The sequence below is a fragment of the Theileria parva genome, chromosome 1, assembly GCF_000165365.1.
Source record: "Theileria parva strain Muguga chromosome 1, complete sequence, whole genome shotgun sequence".
NCBI classification, from domain to species: Eukaryota; Apicomplexa; class Aconoidasida; order Piroplasmida; family Theileriidae; genus Theileria; species Theileria parva.
The window spans coordinates 461,638-481,203 of NC_007344.1; the positions used below are offsets into that span (position 1 = coordinate 461,638).

At 35.0% G+C, this 19,566-nt stretch overlaps 10 protein-coding genes across 10 annotated transcripts; 7 read left to right on the forward strand and 3 right to left on the reverse strand.

Moving 5' to 3' along the window:
• The first annotated feature begins 288 nt into the window (after positions 1–288).
• TpMuguga_01g00232 (uncharacterized protein) lies at positions 289–1,507 on the forward strand. The gene is made up of 2 exons (XM_760666.2): positions 289–899; positions 1,047–1,507. The coding sequence occupies exons 1-2, from the start codon at positions 767–769 to the stop codon at positions 1,490–1,492; spliced, it is 579 nt and encodes a 192-aa protein (XP_765759.1). The 5' UTR covers positions 289–766; the 3' UTR covers positions 1,493–1,507.
• Positions 1,508–1,697: 190 nt separating this feature from the next.
• polr2h (RNA polymerase Rpb8 family protein) lies at positions 1,698–2,345 on the forward strand (the record flags this gene model as incomplete). The annotated part of the gene is made up of 3 exons (XM_760667.1): positions 1,698–1,859; positions 1,954–2,105; positions 2,222–2,345. 3 exons carry the CDS (start codon positions 1,698–1,700, stop codon positions 2,343–2,345), a joined length of 438 nt encoding a protein of 145 aa, XP_765760.1.
• Positions 2,346–2,418: 73 nt separating this feature from the next.
• Dynll1 (Dynein light chain 1) lies at positions 2,419–2,936 on the reverse strand. The gene has a single exon (XM_760668.2). The coding sequence runs from the start codon at positions 2,752–2,754 to the stop codon at positions 2,458–2,460; it is 297 nt and encodes a 98-aa protein (XP_765761.1). The 5' UTR covers positions 2,755–2,936; the 3' UTR covers positions 2,419–2,457.
• Positions 2,937–3,016: 80 nt separating this feature from the next.
• Positions 3,017–6,940, reverse strand: TIF3A1 (PCI domain protein). Its single transcript, XM_760669.2, has 2 exons — positions 4,494–6,940; positions 3,017–4,328 (listed from the first exon to the last, which is right to left on the reverse strand). The coding sequence occupies exons 1-2, from the start codon at positions 6,537–6,539 to the stop codon at positions 3,051–3,053; spliced, it is 3,324 nt and encodes a 1,107-aa protein (XP_765762.1). The 5' UTR covers positions 6,540–6,940; the 3' UTR covers positions 3,017–3,050.
• Positions 6,941–7,460: 520 nt separating this feature from the next.
• On the forward strand, positions 7,461–9,582 carry TpMuguga_01g00236 (S1 RNA binding domain protein). Its single transcript, XM_760670.2, has one exon. It carries the CDS (start codon positions 7,498–7,500, stop codon positions 9,568–9,570), a length of 2,073 nt encoding a protein of 690 aa, XP_765763.1. The 5' UTR covers positions 7,461–7,497; the 3' UTR covers positions 9,571–9,582.
• A 116-nt stretch (positions 9,583–9,698) lies between these two features.
• On the forward strand, positions 9,699–11,117 carry TpMuguga_01g00237 (uncharacterized protein; the record flags this gene model as incomplete). Its single annotated transcript, XM_760671.2, has 6 exons — positions 9,699–9,941; positions 9,977–10,281; positions 10,340–10,469; positions 10,504–10,664; positions 10,729–10,932; positions 10,998–11,117. 6 exons carry the CDS (start codon positions 9,699–9,701, stop codon positions 11,101–11,103), a joined length of 1,149 nt encoding a protein of 382 aa, XP_765764.1. The 3' UTR covers positions 11,104–11,117.
• A 41-nt stretch (positions 11,118–11,158) lies between these two features.
• On the forward strand, positions 11,159–12,382 carry Rbmx2 (uncharacterized protein). Its single transcript, XM_760672.2, has 4 exons — positions 11,159–11,383; positions 11,420–11,518; positions 11,591–11,742; positions 11,795–12,382. The coding sequence occupies exons 1-4, from the start codon at positions 11,254–11,256 to the stop codon at positions 12,284–12,286; spliced, it is 873 nt and encodes a 290-aa protein (XP_765765.2). The 5' UTR covers positions 11,159–11,253; the 3' UTR covers positions 12,287–12,382.
• Positions 12,383–12,636: 254 nt separating this feature from the next.
• Positions 12,637–14,704, forward strand: TpMuguga_01g00239 (uncharacterized protein; the record flags this gene model as incomplete). Its single annotated transcript, XM_760673.2, has 1 exon — positions 12,637–14,704. The coding sequence occupies exon 1, from the start codon at positions 12,872–12,874 to the stop codon at positions 14,702–14,704; it is 1,833 nt and encodes a 610-aa protein (XP_765766.1). The 5' UTR covers positions 12,637–12,871.
• A 120-nt stretch (positions 14,705–14,824) lies between these two features.
• Positions 14,825–16,686, forward strand: TpMuguga_01g00240 (uncharacterized protein). Its single transcript, XM_760674.2, has 5 exons — positions 14,825–15,073; positions 15,117–15,210; positions 15,262–15,326; positions 15,433–16,141; positions 16,306–16,686. The coding sequence occupies exons 1-5, from the start codon at positions 15,004–15,006 to the stop codon at positions 16,643–16,645; spliced, it is 1,278 nt and encodes a 425-aa protein (XP_765767.1). The 5' UTR covers positions 14,825–15,003; the 3' UTR covers positions 16,646–16,686.
• Positions 16,687–16,834: 148 nt separating this feature from the next.
• cct4 (T-complex protein 1 subunit delta) lies at positions 16,835–19,237 on the reverse strand. The gene is made up of 8 exons (XM_760675.2): positions 18,878–19,237; positions 18,653–18,795; positions 18,431–18,589; positions 18,284–18,376; positions 17,803–18,219; positions 17,545–17,697; positions 17,285–17,511; positions 16,835–17,160 (listed from the first exon to the last, which is right to left on the reverse strand). The coding sequence occupies exons 1-8, from the start codon at positions 18,975–18,977 to the stop codon at positions 16,857–16,859; spliced, it is 1,596 nt and encodes a 531-aa protein (XP_765768.1). The 5' UTR covers positions 18,978–19,237; the 3' UTR covers positions 16,835–16,856.
• Between the last annotated feature and the right edge of the window lie 329 nt (positions 19,238–19,566).

A 19,566-nucleotide genomic window follows, 5' to 3' on the forward strand; every position in this document is an offset into this window, starting at 1 on the left:
ATGGGAATTTTAGATGAATTTGAGGGCAAATTCCTGGATTAAATATTGTTCTGATTTAAACCAATAAAAGAAGATAAAAATAGCCAAAATCTCTCAACACTAACTTTTTACATTTCGCTGCTATTATATACTTCCTTCATATCAGAGAGTGTACCAAGTATAGATTTCGGTATGACATCGGAATTCTGCTATCTGTTTAAATTATTTACATAAATATGGTTGGTAAAAAAATAATTTATCTGAGTTTTGTCTTTAAAAAATAATAAATGGGTCTGGTAAAAAGTTGTGTGAGTGTTCTGCATTATAAATTGTAATTCCACATGTAAATTCAGGGTTGTTGATGAGCGAAATTTACTGAGAATGCTAAGGGATAAATTGGGATAAAAGTGCGAAGGGTAGATGTGAAGAACGTTAATACACCCGTTTGCATATACGGGTATTAATTCTGCATAGGATTCCAACATCGGCGAGGCATTGGTGCACGGTGTATAATTAACATTCAACACATTTTAAGATTTAATTATAATTTATTTTCCAGATTTAACCCTAGATTTAACTGCTTCAGAGGCAATTCGACACGAAGGTGTAAGTGACCTGAATCGTAACCGAAACTTATTTTTTCATCTTACACATCAGATCAGGATTTCTTATTTTAAGTAAAAACAAACAAAATTTTATTTGTTCTGAACTTCCAATTTAATTCTTTAACTTTCTCAACTGATTTAACTTTATTCACTGATTTAACCTCATTTGCTTTAATCCAGTTATGGTGTTAAAAATGAACTCAGCTTTAATCTTCTTCTTTCTCTTTTTCAAGGCTGCAGAGTCGCATAAATACCGAGTTAACTTTCTCGGACCCTCAAAAAAGTCTTCTTTCGTCGAAAAAAGCAATGTTGAAAGTATTTCATTACTCACACTACTACTCATACTACCACTTTATTTACTCAATTATTAATGGGAAATACTTAGTTATTTCCACCAAAACCTACTTATACCACAGTATTTATGTAATTATTCACATATATAGCTGTTAAATTTGAGTTTAGAGTTGACTAAGGTCTTGAGAGAAGACTTGAATTCCAAGGTCGACGAAGTTGTTGATTTGATAGCAACTGATTTGGAACGTGAATTACTGAAAAATGGACTAACTAACCTTTCTCTTATGCAACAATCCGACGTCAAGGGTTTTGGTAGTAAGGCAAAGGAAATAATTAAGAAAACACTGGTTGGTGTCATGAGATCCTTGCTTCCGGTGTTTGAAAGATGGATCCACGACTCAGTTCAGCCTCCAGTTGTCGACAAACACGTCTACGGCGTCCTGATCCACCCAATTGGCTACAGAATCTGCGAACAAATCCACGAGAAGCTCAAAATCAGTGAGCCTAACCCATGGAAGGACGATGAAATAGAAGAAGAGGAGGAGCCAGAAGAGGAGCAAGATGAAGGAGATTCAGTATCCGACGAGGCTATTGATCAACTCTTAACCATGTAATCTCATTTATACTCTTTTCACACTATATACACTGATTTTATCCATTGTAGTGTAGCATTGTGTTTATAACCCTAAATTTAATATCACAAATTTTAATTTTATTAATTTTAATATTTGTAAAAAGCAAATAATATTTGACAAAAAATTTTGAAACATTTAAATTTGTCAATAATTTGTATATCGCATTAGAATTTGTTAGATTATAATGACTACTGCTTCTTGTGTTTTCGAGGACCGTTTCCTCGTAAGGTCCATTGACAATTCTAAATTTGAACGTGTTTCAAGACTAAGTGCTAAAAGTACCGGTTTCGATGCCGAATTACTTCTCGATTTCAATTCCGACCTTCTTCAAGTTTATAATAAACAAGTAAACTTATACCTAATCCAATTTTAGCTCAATTTTATTCTTAATTTCACAATTTTTTAACAAAATTTTAAGTTAATTTTAAAATAATTTTCAGGTATTGCATATTTTAATTACGAATTCGCTTCTGCCTAGTGGTTCTGATGTGAATTTAAGCGAGTCAGTTGACATTCCCAGTCTTTTGGGCGACTATGAGTACGCAATGTACGGTAAAATCTTCAAATTTGAAGAAGTTTCTTCAGAAACCAGGTACTATTAATTATTTATAGTATTTAACATCTTTTTATTATTTATAAATTTATAACCTACACCTAATAAACCGTAAACTAGTTATAAGTCTACAAACTCTATTAATGAGTGATTAGAACTATATATGCATCATTTGGCGGTTTACTGATGTCGTTAACAGCTGATAAACAGGTTGTGGCGGACCTTGATTTGGATATGAAAATATACCTGTTAGTCCGAAGAATCTCATCTAATCGCTAATATGCCAATTTAATGTATCTTTTAAGTCTACTTACTACTCTTATAATAGATGTAAATACTATATTAACATATATTTTGTCCTTTGGACTAGATTACGGTGTTAAAACCTGACTTAACCGTTCTTGAAGATAAGGATGGCCATCTTACCGAGGTAAAAGTAGATGAAGCACTGCTTCTCGTGAGTGACGTAGGAGCCGAAGTTCTTTCCGACAATGCAATGCCATGTTGGCTCGTAGGTCTTGTCGAACTCCTTCTTGATGTGTCCTGCAATGTCCTTTTCTACCTCGAACTTTGTTATGGCGTCAACGGCAACTTTGAGTGCGAAGGTCTTGGTGGTTTCGTCCATGTCGACGTTCTTGATGACCGCGTCTGCTACGGTGGGTTTAGCGTCGTTTCTGAGTGTTGCCATTTTATTTACTTTCGGTGATTTAATGTAGGAATTTATGTTACAGGTGATTGTGTTTGAAAAGCGTGATGTGTAGATATTTTACAGGAGCTGAAGTCGGAAAATTGAAAAATGTTTTTTAAAAATAAATTATTAGTGAACGAAAAATTTGTAATCGAATTTTTAGATCTTTTCACGTCTCGCAACATCACCACTACACCTACACATCCATCAACCACTCACATCCATAAATACGGCTCTAAATTTATCACTAAATAAATATATATAAATATATAAATATATTAGTATATAAATGACGATTATGTTCTCCAGTTTCCTTCATCATCGCTTGGTGTTTTTACGGATTTTTTAGAGAAGCTTTTGAAAAGTTTACTCGTTGTCTTCTTTATATCGCTGCGCCAATTTGAGTCATCTGTGGTCTGACGGTTAATCTCCTTTACTGCTGGCTTATCCGGGTCTCCGTATGTAGAGTTTGCGTTTTCCACCTTATTGTCGGCCCTGGTCACTTCTGCTCTTGTCAAATCTGAGTCATTTCTGGCCAAATTTCTGTTAAAGGGATCATGTCTCGAGAATCCTGAGCTTCCTTGACCTTGATGTGCGTTGCTATATTCTCTTCTTCTATTCTGGTTTCTCTCCATCACCGCGTTATCTCTCATCACATTATTTCTTACGGTTAAATTATCTCTCATTGAGGTGTCTCTTACTGATGCATCTCTGACAGATGAATCCCTAATTGACATATCTCTTACCGATGAGTTATTTAAATCTCTGGTCATGCCTTTTTGGTAATTTCTACCAACATCTTTATTTACAGAGTTACTGAAACCATATCCTGAGTTGACTGTGACTGTATTATTGGTTGCTGCGAGCCTTCTTTCAATTTCTAATTGTTTTTGTCTCTGTATTTCAGCAATTTCATCTAATCTTTGCCTATGGAGTTCCTGCTCTCTCCTCTTTCTCAATTCCTCCTCCTTACGCTTCTGTTCCAACCTCAACTCCTCTTCTTTACGTTTTTGCTCCAGTCTCAACTGTTCTTCCTTACGTTTCTGCTCCAACCTTAATTGTTCCTGGTTATATCTCATTTTAGCTCTAGCTATTTTCTCCTCAACCAGCATCTTCTTGAAACGTGCGTTTTGTGCGTCAACCTTAGACTGATGTTCTTTCTTTCTGGACTGGAGTTGCTTCTCTACCCACTGCTGTTTTTCTGCTTCAAAGGACTTGAATAATATTTTTTCTTGCCTCATCGCTTCTGCATTCTGCTTATACTTGTCTTCACGACTTTTCTGTACTTCTAACAATAATGCGGTATCTCTCTTCACCAGATCTTCCAAATATGCGTCATACAACTGCTTATCTGCTTCCCTAACGGCTCTAAGAAAGTGTTCAACTTTCCTAACTTCATTTCTTCTCTGCTTCTGAAGTTCCTGGCGTTCTCTAACCATGTGTTCTTCCTGAGCCTTCTCAAGGTCTTCACACTCCAACAAGCCTTCAATCAGGTCATCTACTGTAAACTCGTCCAGACCCTTGCCCTTTATATAAATCTTACTACTTGACGATAAACATAATTTACGGAGCTCCTAAAAACATGTTATACAAATGCAATAGTATATTAATGTGGTAATAGTATATTATAATATTATAAGTATGCAATATTGTATACAAAATACTATAAAATTCCAATATTACATATAATTATACTCCAATACATATTATCTAATAATATAGAACAGTGTATAAAATACCTGTAACATTTGATTGGCGATATCGCTTTTGATCTTATAGCGTTCGTCCTTTTTGCGTTGGAGTTCAAGTTGTCTGAGGGCTTCTTCTCTTCTCTCCTTTTCAGCCTTTTCTTCGTTAATTTTCTGCTGGAGTTCCTGCTTTTTCCTCTCCTCCTCTACGCGCATCTGCTCCTCCTGGTGCTCCTGCCTACGCTGGTAAATCTCGCTCGTGCGCTTCATTAGACGTGAACGCTCCTTCTCAATTGAGTTTTTCATTGAGACAAGTTGTAGTCTGCGTTGTTCTGCACTCTTGTTAACGTCTGTTGGGCTCAAAATCGTGATCGCGTAGTACAAATTCTTACCCAAATCCGTCAACTGATGTCTGATTGAGGCAATAGAGTCAGAATTAACTGACGAGGAGTTAAAGTAGAGAACTTTGTTAGTGTAGTCAAAACGAACATGACACAAACCTTTGTGGACCAACTCCACTATCTCCTTCTCTGCGTAGTCCCAAGTGTAAAATTCGGGCGGACAAATCGTTTTCGTAAAGAAATCAATGGTCATTGATGCATACACTTTCGATAATCGTGTCAAAACTTTATGAAACACTACACTTTTAACCTTTTCATAATACCTAGCTAAGTCCTCTTTATAAGTGTTGGGCAAAGTAGTAGTAGGTTTGTTAGGTTCAGCGCCGGTTTTAGCTTCATCAGTTTTTGTTTCACCTTCTTTAGAGTCTGTTGAATCTTTCTCTACATTATCACTATTTGGTTCATTGAGTATTAAAACAAGTTGCTGGCATAGTTTCATGGAATTATCATTTTCAACAAGATCATATAACTTTTGTACATTTTTATGTGCTAGTGGCAGTACGTTTTTAAGTGCCAAAGAGTAATGTAGTGTTTCCTTAGTTGGTATAGTGTTATATCCTAGAAGAGTTGACATTCTTTTCTGCATTTCATAGACTGCAGTTGAGGAGGCGGTTGATGAGGACGGACTGAGTGAATGGTTTGGGACTGAAAGAACGGCTAGAACACACTTTGAGCATAGATACGTAATTTCCTCCTCAGTGACCTTCTTCTTATACATCCGAATGTGCATAACATAGCGAAGAACTGCGAGTGCGTGGAATAGTAACAGGTCTGAGACCCAGAAAATCAGGGCCAGTTTTTCATAGAAAATTGCAAGCCACTTTAGAAGCTTCTCCTTCTGCTGACCAAGTACTGAGACTGAGCCCTGGAAAGTCTTGGTAATGTAATCTCTAATACCCAAAGTGTACAGATCTTCAACAGTGTTAAAGGCTTCTTTCCACATGCCTAGTTCACAGGCCGATATTAGCTGATTTATCCTGGTCTCAATATGAAGTTCAGGCTTTAGCATACACTCCATTTCAGGCTTGTTTTGTACCTTTAGTAAGAATGCATAATGGCCTCGCATAACGTCGCAAAGGCGCTTAAACTCTACCAAACGGCTGTTTTCTCTGCAAAAAGTTATTGCCTTCCTTGCAGTCTCGTGGTAAACCTTCTCGAGCTTAGGTGTAGCTCTAGTTATGTCCAGGATCATCTTGTAAATCTCCCACAGGAAGCGGTACACGTCGTGAAGTGTTTTACTGTGAGGGTCCCTCATCTCGACTTGCAAAGTGCTTGCCATCAAACCCTCAGGAGTCTCGTCATATTCCATGCCGTCCTCCACTATTCCACTGGTAAACTGTGTTGGTGACTTTCCGGTGTAAGAGGCTGGCAACTTTGACTTTACGTTTACAAGTCTGCTTTCGGCCCTATCCAGCAACTCCACTATAACCTTGCCCAAAGAGGCCACGTTAGCATGCTGCGATATCAGACGGTACTGATGTAGTCCATCTCTAGCCATCCTGAGTTTGTCCTGGTCTATACACAGCGCAACATACTCAAGCATGATTTGCTCCTGGACCATATCCCAGCCCTGGATGCGGAAAAACCTGTGGCCGATTGCTGAGTGTAAAATCACCAACGCCTCATCACTCTGGCCTATCGCACGCAGCTCTGCCGCCCTTTTCAGGGCATTTTCTGGCTTCTGGAAATTATGCATCTTTTAACATAATCATAATCTATTCACTATCCTGTTTTCACTTATACTATCCAAATATTGGTTAGTATTATGAAGCAGTTTTATAATATAATCAGATTTTTGAGTTATTGTAAAAAAGTAGACGATTTTTAAAAAGTTGGAATTAGAGAAAATAATCCTGGATTGAAAAATAATCTGAAAATCGGGAATAAAACTTGAAAAAGAAGAATATAATTCAAAAATGTATAGATTCCTTTGTTAAAATACAAAATTAATAATACGATGTGATAAATTTCTGAGTCAACCTTCCACGATTGTATTACAGCGTAAACACTGGAATTTATCCTTAACTTTATTAGCTTATCTTATATAATTTTTAGTTTAGAGGTAGAAAATCCACAATAAAAATAATTCAAATGTGGATTCCTTTGAAAAAGGGTTTGTAATTTATCGACTCTGATTGGGTTAAATGGGGACTGGCTCTTTTGTATATATTATAAAAACTCCAATCGTTCTATATTACTCACACATTATAGAACATATTCTTCCAACTAGACATTGGTTTCCTCTTTTTTTAATTAAAATTAATTTAATCCCTTTTGCCTTTTACTTTTAACACTAAAATTATCAATTGTTTTCTTTTTACATTTTTGATTATCACCATACTAATTATCCTAACTTATACACTCTATTACTATCTATTACACCAAACAAATTGATATATATTTAGCAACATACCACAGAATTAACAATGAAATGTCATAACCTCCTGGGTGTTTGTGTAATTTCAGGATAATTTTCATAGCTTTATTTAACATATAATTTTTTATTAATGTTTATTATGATTTATTTGTAGAATGTTTTGTTTACATTTCATATCTTCCCAATTTATGTCACGAGTTGATTTGACATATTTACACTATTTATTAATTTTAACAAATCGCATTTTTATTTATAATAGTTTTGAATAATAGTGAAAATGGTTGGAGACGAGGATTTTCCCAGATCTGATTTGAAAGATGGAGTTAAAACTTTGGATATAAAAAAGAAGTCACTTTTATCCAAATTCCAAAAGAATAAAACCAACAAACCATCTAAGAAAGATGAAGAAGATATTAGTGAGGGGATTTTTGGCTCAAACTGCTCAGATGATGTAAAATTACCCACTTTGGATTCCTTTACTCCCGGGACACTTGTTTTGGGCTCTGTAGCCTTAGTTTGTCCCTATGGTCTAAGGATTCACCTACTTAATAATATTGTTGGTTTTGCTAAATACACTGATCTTTTTGATTCAGCTGATTCTAGTTCAAACAACAGTAATTTGGGTCATGATCGTGATAATAAGTTAAATTCTCCCTTCAAAGTCGGCTCCACAGTAATTTGTTACGTTTTAAAGGTTAATTACAGTTATTTATCACTTAGTCTAAAGCCTTCTCTTATCAATAGGGATTTGAGGGTTGATAATATGTACCCAGGGCTGGTTTTACCGGCAACCGTAGTATCACAAGAAGATCACGGCCTTTCAATTAAATTTAACACATTAAGCACCTTGAATGGGTTCGTAAAGTACGATGAGCAAGGTAGAGAATCGGTTAAAAATATTTTGAAGACGAATTATCCCATAAACTCGACTGTGTATGTATCAGTGGTGACAGTAAACAGTGAAAGGGAATTTGTTAAGTGTCAGTGGCCCTGGCATTACAAGACCCCAGCTAACACTGATACTAGTCTAGTGTTTGATATGCTAAAACCAGGACTTCTATTAACAGCAGAAGTTTTAAATGTCCACAGTTTACCATTAGAGGCATCCAACAAGTCCATTTTTGCAGGTTACACTGTCAAATGCCTCGGATCAATTAAGGCCCCAATATCTTCATTACACTCAATCACTCACGATATTCTCTCAAATGAAGTTGAAATGGAAGATTTGTATAGTTTGGTAGGGGAAATGGTAGAGTGTAGGATAATATACGTAGATTTTGAAAGTAAAAAACTCTACCTCTCAATGCAATCCCAGATACTTAGATGGAGAGGACCGTTAGGTCAAGCCTTTAAACCTATCCCTAACAAGATTATCAAATGTAAAATCATACAATGCTTCAGCTCTGGATTTTTACTGGAATCTATTCCTCCCGCTGGTGACGATATTAATAACGCAGATAAGAGAGTTTTACACTGTTATTGCGCTATTGGTGATGTGTTGGATGATAAATCATTGACAGAGGAAACAATATTTTCGTCGAACAAATATTCTGTAGGATCAGAGCATGAGTGCAGAGTGATAGAATTTGACCACTTTACAAGGCTAACTAGGGTATCGTTGAAGAGTTCACTGATTAGCGAAGACTATGTGACTCCATTTGAATTGTCAGCTTCAGACATTGTGACGGGCAAAATTATAAACCTTGTCAATACCGGTGCGATAGTACAGATTTCAAGTTTAGTATTCGGAAAAGTACCTCTCGGTCACCTCACTCAATTTCCTGTGTCGAAATTACCAGAAGGTTTTAAGGTAGGAAAGAATCTTAAGCTCAGAGTACTTAAGTTCGACCACCCACATAATAAACTTATTCTAACAGCTAAATGGCTGATGGTGGATGACACAGATCCTGTGGTTAAATTTGACCAACTACACGTTGGAAAACAATTAATAGGATACGTGACCACCTCAAACGATACATTATATACAATCAGTCACTTGGATTCTGAATCTACACATTCAGATGAACTTGGAGATCTAAAAGATACTAAAAGTCAGCAAAAGATTTATGTAAAATTCTATAATGAGTTGAAAACAGTGTTGAGTTCAGAGGAAGTGAAGAAGGCGAAGGAGTTATCTGTTGATTTAAAAACAGACTCGGTTGTAAAATGTGCAGTTACGAGAGTTGATAGAGATAAGAAGGTCTTTTCAGTGACCATAGATGAGATAAAAATATCAAAATTACTTGAAAACAAGGATACCACTAAGAAACCGAGGCGAGAAAAGAGAAAACTACTCTGTAAAGAAATTTTCAAGGATTATAAAACTAAAAAGAAACTCAAGACTAAATAATTCTTACTTTTATATTACATAACTACATACACTATCATTAATTTACACTGTTTTGATTAGTTGTGTAGCAGGTTTATTAATAATTTATTTAATATTTATTATTTTTTAAATCGCAAAAAGTTTTAAAAATGGGTGATGAAAACCCTTTAATCGCAGTAAAAAATGATCATAAAGGTAAAAATTCGGGTCGAAATAAAATGAAAAATAAAATTCCCGACCGAAATAAAAAAATAAATAAAAAATCGCAATTAAACGGAAAGAATCCAAATTTATCAAATGAAAAAGTTAATAATAAGGAGGAAAAGGATGGTAAACCTAGGAATAAAAAGGACAAAAAGGGAATTAACCTGAATATCGACTCAAAATTAGAGGTAAATACTATTTATATGAAATAAATTAATTTTAGTATGAAAATGAGATTAAAATCCGTGAATTGGAGGATCGAATCGCAGATAAGGAGTGGATGAGGAATCCCAACTCTGTAATGGATTTCGAAAGACTAGTGGTAACAAATGCACGTTCCTCAGCCGTGTGGATAGCATATATGGCCTTTTACATTAACTCAGGTGATATAGAAATGGCCAGAAAAACTGTTAAAAGAGGACTTAAGGCCATAGATTTCAGGGAAATGGTTGAGAAAATGAACCTTTGGGTTGCATATCTAAACATGGAATGTATATACGGAAATAACGTTATGGAGATATTCAATCAGTAACTTTTATTTCAAAGTTATATACACTGTAATTATAGTTATTCTATAATTTTTTAGGGCAACCCAGTATAATGATAGTAAATCAATTCACCTGAAGATGATAAACATTTTCGTTAATAATAATCAGCTTGATAAGGCCAAGGAGATTTGCGAAAAGGCAATAAAAAAATTTCACAAGTCCAAAAAGGTTTTAGTTTGAGCATTTTAATAACATATTGTAGGTTTGGTTGGCTTACCTTAGATTATTGTATGAGAATATGAAGGATTTTGAAGCTGGAAGGCAACTCCATAAAACATGTATCACTAGAATACCTGAAAAGAAGAGAATTAATATCACATCATCAACAGCCTTATTAGAATACAAACACGGATCTCCAGAAATGTAAGTCAAATTACGCTTCAACCAACATTATATACGATCAAATACACTATAACAGTTGATTTAGGGGTAAGATGTACTTTGAGAATATATTATTGGATAATCCTAAACGAATGGATATATGGAACCAATATTTGACGGCACATATTAAGTTAAATATGGACGAATCCAAAACACAGAAATCTGAAGGCTTAAAGAACGTTAGAAACCTGTTCGACAGAGCAATTACCCTTGACCTTAAGCCAAAAAAGATGAAAATCATATTCTCAAAGTATTTTACATTCAATTTATTTTACACATTGTAATTGGTTAAGGATATAGTAATCTTGTATTTAGGTGGTTGGAATTTGAATGTGCATACGGAACCGAGAAATCCAAGGAATCCGTACAGAAAAAAGCTCTAAAATATGTAGAATATATCGAAAAAAAGTTAAGTAACTGAAATAATTTTTTAACACCATAATTCATCAATATTCACATAAGCTTATTATTTACACTATTATTCCTGGTTTTAGTATACATATTTTAATTAATGGGATTAGATAAATTTTATCGCATGTTTAAATTAATATAAGTCTGTTAGTTTGTAGAAATGTCGGTTACTGGGCCGGCTGCAAACACCAATGCCATTCACCGTTTATCAGAGCTTGAGCTCAAAAAAGGAATCATCGGAGAAGGCTCCTGGCACAACCAGTATAAAGATTCTTGTTACATTTTCATAGGTATTTGACCACTTAGTTATAATAATTCAATTTTAGGAGGTTTGGACCATAGAATGACGGAAGGTGATATTATCATAGTTTTTTCACAGTTTGGTGAACCAATCGATATTAATTTAAAGAGAGATAAAGACACTGGTAATACATATTTTAATATTAATAATTATTAATATCTAATTGATAAAAGTCGTGTAATTTACTTAACTGTAGGAAAGTCACTCGGGTACTGTTTTCTAGGTTATAAGGATCAGAGAAGCACTATACTGGCTGTGGATAACTTTAATGGTTCAACACTCCTAGGAAGAAGGATCAGAGTTGACCATGTGATGGACTACTCAGCACCTGTTGTTTACGATGATAAGGTTTTATTTACACTAATTATTCTTATATAAGTGTCTTATAAATTTATTCTAGGTTGATGACGAAGGTAACAAGATACGTAAAGAGTATAAACCCACTGGAGCAGAAGGTTTAGGACTGGGAAAGTATTATGTTACTGAAACAGAGCGGCTTCTAAGGGAAACTTCCAGCAAAACTGCAAAACATGAACCCGTTCAACAAATGGATGAAGATGAAAAATGGGCTCTAGAATTCGAACAAATGATTAAAAAAGAAAATTTAGAATCAGATGATCACCCTAAAGAAAACAAAGAAGATACTGTAAGTGTTAAAAAGGAGGATAAAGAGAGAGATAAGCATAGGAGTCGTGGTAAGAGTAGAAGTCGTAGTAGGGATAGAAGTAGAAATAGGTATAGAAGCCGTAGTAGAGAAAGAGACAGACATAGACACAGAGATAGAGATAGATATAGGAGTAGTGATAGGGATAGAAGGAGATATAGTAGAAGTTCTTCCAGGCATAAATATCGAAGAGATCGACACAGACGAAGTCGTAGAAGTAGTTCTTAAAATCTAATAAATTTTACATTTTAAACTTTTAATCGTAATTTAATAAACATTTAAAAAACCATCCTAAACATTATTAATGTTATTATTTTACGAATTCCACCCGTTATTTGGTAAATGCATAAGGGTTTATTTAACAGCCCAAAATATGATTAAAATTGGAGAATTATTAAAATATATTATAGAAAATAATAAAAATTTTGAAATAAAAGGGGTTTTAGACAGTTTTGATGTTATAGGCCATAAATCATAACATGTGCCAGAAGGTGCACACAATTCATGAATCTGGGCAAATGCAATTCAAAAAGTAAAGAGAAAATTAATTCCTACTCTTAAATATTAGTAGGGTTAACCTTCTTTACAATTATCTGAAAATTATGGTGAAACTGTGAATATTTGTGAAACATACAGTTTTTACTCTACACATTTCTGTTTTTTCCAGTTTTTTGTAATTTTTTAACCTTAAAAATTTTCAATGTTTTATTGTTAATTATTTTAGCCTGAATTTTGCGATTTTTGGATTTTTTAATTTTCTCATTTACCTTACTAGACAATTTTGGATAATTTACTATCTTTTAAAATAAAATAATGGCAGTATATGGATTTAATTCACCGAATGTGCAAGGTGTAAGTACACCTTTATCTGGTTTGTCTCATTCGCCCCTGTCTGCTAGGCAACAATCACCTGTTACTAGTTACGTTGTTCCAGGTGGTTCACCTGTTAAGGTTGTCTCAAGCCCTAACGTATCAAAAAGTGTAGGGTCTGGATTTTCACAAACCTCGGGTGTTTTACCCCAAAATTCACAGGAAACGAGGGAAATTTCAACAGTTTATCTACCTCCAATACGGTACAGATATGACAATGTCACAGGTACTTTGGTCCAGGTTAGTGATCAATCACAGAATGCTAACTTTCCAAGTGGCTCCAATGTACAGTCACCTTCTGGACCATTTCCACCTAACTTTAGTCCTCCACTCAGTTCATTCTCGCCCACATTTAACAGTAATTTATCGCATTTCCTCAATTCCAATCCGTTAAATCAGACAAACCAGTTTAATTTTCAGAATCAGCTAAACCAGATGAATGGGCAAAAAGGTATGAATTCATTTTTGAATCAACCTATGGGTGGTCCAAATAGAGTCCCAACACCAAGAAATGAAGCCTTTAAATTTCCAAACTTCTCACCTCCAAATTTCAACAAACCGGTTCAAACTCAGTTTAGTCAACCTAGTGGGCCTCAATTTAACAGTTTTCAACCAAGTGGAAGCCAGTTTGACCCTGGACTATTTAATAATTCTCAGTTTAGTGGAGCACAGTTTAAGCCCCCCTTTCAAAATTCACCTCAGTTTAACCAACCAGCTGGACCACAATTCAATCAGCCTCCAAGTGGTCTATTTGGAAACTACAACCACTCAGTTCCCACCTTTGGGAATGTCCAAAATCCATTGAATACCAGGACACCCGGTGGGGGTAACTTCCACCGATATGGAAATCACTTGTACATGGATACTCCAAGAGCTAGATACGAAGCGGCTGTCAAGGATTACTATGACAGGATGAATAATTATAACAGTTATCCAACTTTTGGAGGCTATAATCCTAATCCTGGAGGTTTTAACCCTAACTTAAATGGGTTTAATCCTAATTTTAACAGCCAAGGGTATAACGGGTTTACCCCGAATAACTTCAATGGGACGGAGAATAGTCCTATTGGATTTTCAAAGGCGTTTTCAAAGTTTGAGGACGTTGCTACGAAGTTGTTCACAAACAGTGATTCGTTAGTTTCCGACATCAAAAACGCAGCGTTTAAGATTTTTAACGCAAACTCGCCAGATTACATGAGGGCGGTAGTATTTAAGCTGGATAGACTTGAAAACGTCCCTGTTAACCCAAATTCTGTTTCAAAGCTAACCTTCAGTGTTGTGGCTTATTTTGATGTTGATACTGAGAACTACAACATACATAAATCAGAACAACAGTGGGCACTACCCACGGAGACTCAAGGGCTTGTAAACTGCGATTTAAAAGGGGAATCTATTAAAATTCCCTGGAAAGGAGAGGAATTTGTGTTTCTAAAAATACTGGAACATGTTGGATACAACAGATTTGTGTTAGGAAGATTACAACTCAAACTCGATACTCTGGTTACTGGGCACCCCTTGAAGGTTACAATAATTGGAGATGACGGAAAGAATAAAGGCTCAGCAATACTGGAATTTGGAATTGGAGCAGTCTCACTTGAAGAATTTAACCAGATGAATATGCAGTCCAACAACACCAACGGGGATTACACTCCAATGCATAATATGACGAGGAGAGATCATGGAAGGGCAAACGGGAACTTTATGGATAAGAATGAGGAGTGGAAGCAGACTAAACTGAGAAACAAGTATCCTAAAAAAGTAAGTTTATATAAATAATTTGAATTTTTAGTGTAATATGGAAACCCCTTTCAAACAACTTGTCAGCTGGTGCTGTAACATCACTGATCAGGATCTCCTTTAATATTTTCAACACATTCCTAATATTATTATATTATTTTATACATTCTTAGATAAGCAAAACTTGTATGATATGGTATAAAAATGAGATGATTTTATTCAGCGAATTATCATACTGTTGTAGGGTGACGTAATTGGAATTATTTTATACTTTGTGTATTTTTTCATTTTGTTTTTACACCTTCGTCTCTAACAGAAACGAATATGTTCTTGTTAAGATGACCAGGGACCGGGGTTATTATAATCCTGGTAATGATTCCTTCGGATATAATTCTAGACGTAATAACGGTACATATATATTTGGATATTTAAGCTAATTAATTAATTTTAGACTACTGGTTAGGCCCTAATAATTCGGGGAATAGAAATGACTCCTATGGATACAAAAATCAGGGACAATCGAGAAATTCCACAAACTCCTCAAAGTAAAATCCATTATTTCGCATTCCTTGTAATTTGTCTTTAATTTTTATTAGATCAAGATTTGGAGATCACAATAAGGATAGTACTCCGGTGATTTGTAAACATTTCGCTCTATTAGGTATTGATTTTACACCTACTTTCTACCCCTCTACCCAATTAATATATATCTGATGTTGTTCTCCTAAATTATAAAACTAATATTGGGGAATTGACGTTTTTTGTAGATCAATGTAGATTCGGTAACAAGTGTTCGTTTTTGCACAGTGTAAAGCGTATTTTGTATATGCAAGATGTGTTTAAAGGCGGAGTATACTGCTCGACGATGAGGATGACGTCGGACAACGCCATAGAGTTCTTTGCTTGTGGGCACGGACCTACAATTAAACGCTTCAAGTTCCACAGCAATAACGCAAACGAGATTCAAACCACAACATACCCTAACATAACTATTCAGATGCCATCAGGGCATGGCAACCAGAATAATGCAGTTAGGAACAGAGTTAAAGGCCCTGTCACTGACCAGGCAATTCACAGCTTATTGTTTATGGACGATTGCCTGTTTGCAGGTTTGAGGACAGGTCACATTTGCGTCCATCATCTTCCCAGTGGCACCTTTACAATGCTTGAAGGTCACGACGCTTCTGTAAGTTCCATTATCGTAATCGAGGGTATTGTTCTTTCTTCCTGTGAAAATGGCAAAATTAACCTTTGGAGGTTCGACTCTGGTGCCTTCACCTGCGTCAACTCCCTCCTTACTAATTCTAAAATCAATTCACTTTTGGAGGTCAATTGCGATGTCTCGTCGGCGACATCTAATCAGCCAAGGCTTCTCTGGGCTGGTGGTTCTGTCATTAACATTATCGATCTTGCTTCCCTAACTGTTGTCAAAACCATTCAACTCCCTTCCAACGTTGTGGTCAAGTGCTTTAAGAGGTATTTTATCATTTTACCAAAATTAATTATTTATTCACTAAAACTATCTATTTCACTAAAACTATCTATTTCACCAAAACTCCCTAATTGATACCCTCACCTCCACTAAAACTATTTAGCTATTTACTCAACACAATATACATACTGATAATACTTTGGTTTAGATACGGAGGACATGTGATTGTTGGATTTTCCAATGGTTATGTAAAAGTGTTTACTCCTCTTGGGGATGAGGTGTATATGTCATCGAATGAAAGTGGTAGCATCACTGCTATGGACGGAATGCAAACTGCTGAGGGTGATCTCCTTCTGATCGGAAGTCGTTCCGGGGAACTTACTGTTGTCCAGCTTCCCTCCTTCAATCTTCAGTACGTTTTAATGTGTCACATTGACGGGCACAAAAAATCTGGAATTAGTAAAATCGCTCCCATTGGGGCTCAACACTTCCTCACCACTGGTTATGATGGAAACGTATCATTCTTCATGTGGAAAAACCTTATTTAATCTTGTGTTTAACTCCTTGTAAATAATCTTCTCAAACACTATTGTATATAATTTATATTATACTAATTGTATTGAGTACGTATATAATTAGGTATAGTATGTACTATCAGGTGTAATTACTCAATTGTACACCATAACTATTGTACAATATATAAAATTGTATACAACACATACTGTAGAGTGGTATAATATAGAGTATAAAATTAGTTAATTAGCGGGAGAGTACAATATCATCAATTTTTAAAATCATGAGAACGCTTTCAGTTGCGAGTTTGATGGCTGAGAGAGTGACCAAAAGGGGCTGAATGACATTATCCTCGAACATGTCAGAGATGCTATTCTTCTTTATGTTTATCCCGTAGTTAGTACCACCTTGGACATGTTTAGCCTTTAACTCTGTGATAACACTGAGTGGATACATTCCTGCATTTTCAGCCAGAGTATAGGGAATAATCTCCAGAGCTTCAGCAAAAGCTTTCACACAAACTTGAGAAACTCCTTCCAAAGTCATTGCCCTAATTAACAATTATTTACAGCTATTAACAGTTTTTATAATGAGTAATTATAGTTACACGCAGTAACTATGGTATAAATATCTAAGAAATACTAATGCAATTAGCAGTGAATGGGGAAAAATACCATTGAGAAAGTTTGTGGGAGATTTCCATCTCAGGTGCACCACCGCCAGGAAGAATAGATCTTCTTTTAACGAGACATCTGACTACACATAAGGCGTCATGGAGTGATCTTTCAGCTTCGTCAAGAACCAGTGTGTTTGAGGCTCTAATGAGGACTGAGGCTGTTTTCTTCATATTAACCCCAGTGATCTTAACAATTCTGGAAGCTCCCTCTACTTTAGACTCGACCTGAAAAATTAAAATTATACGTTTTTATAATACCAATTTGGCAGTTCCCAACTTTTCTGGAGTGAAGTGGTCGATACTTGCAACTTCCTCACAACCAATGCTCTTGGTTATAAACTCGATGTCCTCACGCTCAATGTCCTTTATTACCATTATCTTAGCTTTTGCCAAGTAATCGAGAGATAAGTCCTAAAATAACATTAATCAAATCAAAATAAGTGTAAATTATGTAAATAGTGTAAATTAACAATAGTTAAATTAAGTAAATAATGCGTGAAATAGAGTAAATAATACCGTAACAGCATCACGTAGAATTGATTTCTGTATTAGGAGAACATTACAACCCGTTTGAGCAATTTTTTTAACCATTTTAGCAGTAATAAGGCGTTCTTCCCTCATGATCCTATCAATGGATTGGTAATCCTTAACAACAATGTTGTTGTCCATATCAGTTTTAGGGGTTGATAAACAGAATTGAATGAGTCCAATCTTAGCATCAACGATTCTTGTTGGGCCACTTGCAGTTTTTACTGCTTTCTGATCACTAAACACTAGTCCGTCAACCATTTCACTATCCTCTATGGTCCCACCAATGCTCTTTACTATCCTTACGCTTCTTAAGTCCACGTTTCTTGATTCTGGGGAATCCATAACACCAAGAACACAGTCAACAGCCATTGGTGCCAGTAATGAGGCGTTCTGTGATACCACCTATACATATTATTAGGTTTATTAAATTTAAATGAAAAAATGAATAAATAATAATTATTCTTACCTTAGATTGAAGAGAAATTCCAGCAATATCTATTAAGAGTGATCTATCTTCGAGTGAAATTGGCTTGGAAATAGACTCCAATATTTCCTCCGTCTAAGAACATTTTTCAAAAATTGAACACAAATATGTTATAGAGTTTTAAAGTACCTTATTTACAGCCAACATCATACTATCGGCGATAGTTTGTGGGTGAATTCCTTGGTTGAGGAGGTTCTCAACCATCTCCAGAAGAGCCTTACAGATAACCACGACTGAGGTAGTTCCATCTCCCGCCTCGATATCCTGAGACTTACTCAGTTCCACCATCTAAGAAATATTATTATTACTATATCCATGAGTAAATAAAATTAGAAATAGATATGATTATACCATTTTAGCAGTTGGGTGAACCAGTGATAATTCCTTGAGTATGGTAGCACCATCGTTGGTTATAATAACTCCGCCCTTGCCATCTTGGATCATCTTATCCATGCCCTTAGGGCCCAAACTAGTTCGAACCAAATCAGCGACGGCTAAACATAATTTATAGCATATATGTAAGTGTATTGGAAGTATATATTAATTTAGTATGGAATAAAAGTGTATAATTAGTACCTTTGGCGGCTAGGATGTTTTTCTTTCTTACATCTGCAGTTTTTTCGTTTCTGTTCCAAACAGAATTATTAGAAGGCGGTGCTGAAACTTTAGAGGCCATTTTACAAAAACTTCATTAAATGAATGGGAAATTATCAATAATTTACAATACGAGGGATTAAAATAAGGAAAATAATTTAAAATATGTGAAAATAAATCAAACAAAAACGGGGTTTAGATATTTGTTTGATAAATTATAAAACCAGTCCTTCTAAACGAAGTAGATTAAGATAAAAATTTATATACAAAATTATAAAAGATTCTCTAAAAATATAATATTTAGAGGTGAAAGTGTAAGAAATGAGAATAAATAGAGTAAAATCTTGCCAATTCAATTAATTATACAGCACCACAGTACAAGACGGTCAAGTACATTAAACATTTATTATTTAATTATTTCTGAACTCACAATATAACTCATGATTTAAACGGTATAAAATTAGTCTTAGTATTTAAATTAAGAACTAAATTCAATGACATTAATTTAAGGATTATTAAAGTGTTTACACATTGAATTCTTAAAATTTGAAAATTACTTTAATTAAACTTCATAAAATTCCATTAAAATCCTTTTAATTTAATTATTATTATAATTTATCAAATTAGTTACGTTTTATATCCAAAATTGTTTATTTATTTTACATTAAATA

Excerpts from the sequence above, each read along its gene's own strand:
- TpMuguga_01g00236 (XM_760670.2), top strand. The coding sequence starts at position 7,498 with ATGGTTGGAGACGAGGATTTTCCCAGATCTGATTTGAAAGATGGAGTT.
- TIF3A1 (XM_760669.2), bottom strand. The coding sequence starts at position 6,539 with ATGCATAATTTCCAGAAGCCAGAAAATGCCCTGAAAAGGGCGGCAGAG. Across the intron at positions 4,329-4,493 it reads TCGCCAATCAAATGTTACAG|GAGCTCCGTAAATTATGTTT; the intron begins GTATTTTATACA and ends ACATGTTTTTAG.
- TpMuguga_01g00232 (XM_760666.2), top strand. The coding sequence starts at position 767 with ATGGTGTTAAAAATGAACTCAGCTTTAATCTTCTTCTTTCTCTTTTTC. Across the intron at positions 900-1,046 it reads CGAAAAAAGCAATGTTGAAA|AGTTGACTAAGGTCTTGAGA; the intron begins GTATTTCATTAC and ends ATTTGAGTTTAG.
- Rbmx2 (XM_760672.2), top strand. The coding sequence starts at position 11,254 with ATGTCGGTTACTGGGCCGGCTGCAAACACCAATGCCATTCACCGTTTA. Across the intron at positions 11,519-11,590 it reads AAAGAGAGATAAAGACACTG|GAAAGTCACTCGGGTACTGT; the intron begins GTAATACATATT and ends ACTTAACTGTAG. Across the intron at positions 11,743-11,794 it reads CTGTTGTTTACGATGATAAG|GTTGATGACGAAGGTAACAA; the intron begins GTTTTATTTACA and ends AATTTATTCTAG.
- cct4 (XM_760675.2), bottom strand. The coding sequence starts at position 18,977 with ATGGCCTCTAAAGTTTCAGCACCGCCTTCTAATAATTCTGTTTGGAAC. Across the intron at positions 18,590-18,652 it reads TTCACCCAACTGCTAAAATG|ATGGTGGAACTGAGTAAGTC; the intron begins GTATAATCATAT and ends AATATTTCTTAG. Across the intron at positions 17,698-17,802 it reads TTCTACGTGATGCTGTTACG|GACTTATCTCTCGATTACTT; the intron begins GTATTATTTACT and ends ATGTTATTTTAG.
- TpMuguga_01g00240 (XM_760674.2), top strand. The coding sequence starts at position 15,004 with ATGACCAGGGACCGGGGTTATTATAATCCTGGTAATGATTCCTTCGGA. Across the intron at positions 15,327-15,432 it reads TAAACATTTCGCTCTATTAG|ATCAATGTAGATTCGGTAAC; the intron begins GTATTGATTTTA and ends CGTTTTTTGTAG. Across the intron at positions 16,142-16,305 it reads GTGGTCAAGTGCTTTAAGAG|ATACGGAGGACATGTGATTG; the intron begins GTATTTTATCAT and ends ACTTTGGTTTAG.
- Dynll1 (XM_760668.2), bottom strand. The coding sequence starts at position 2,754 with ATGGCAACACTCAGAAACGACGCTAAACCCACCGTAGCAGACGCGGTC.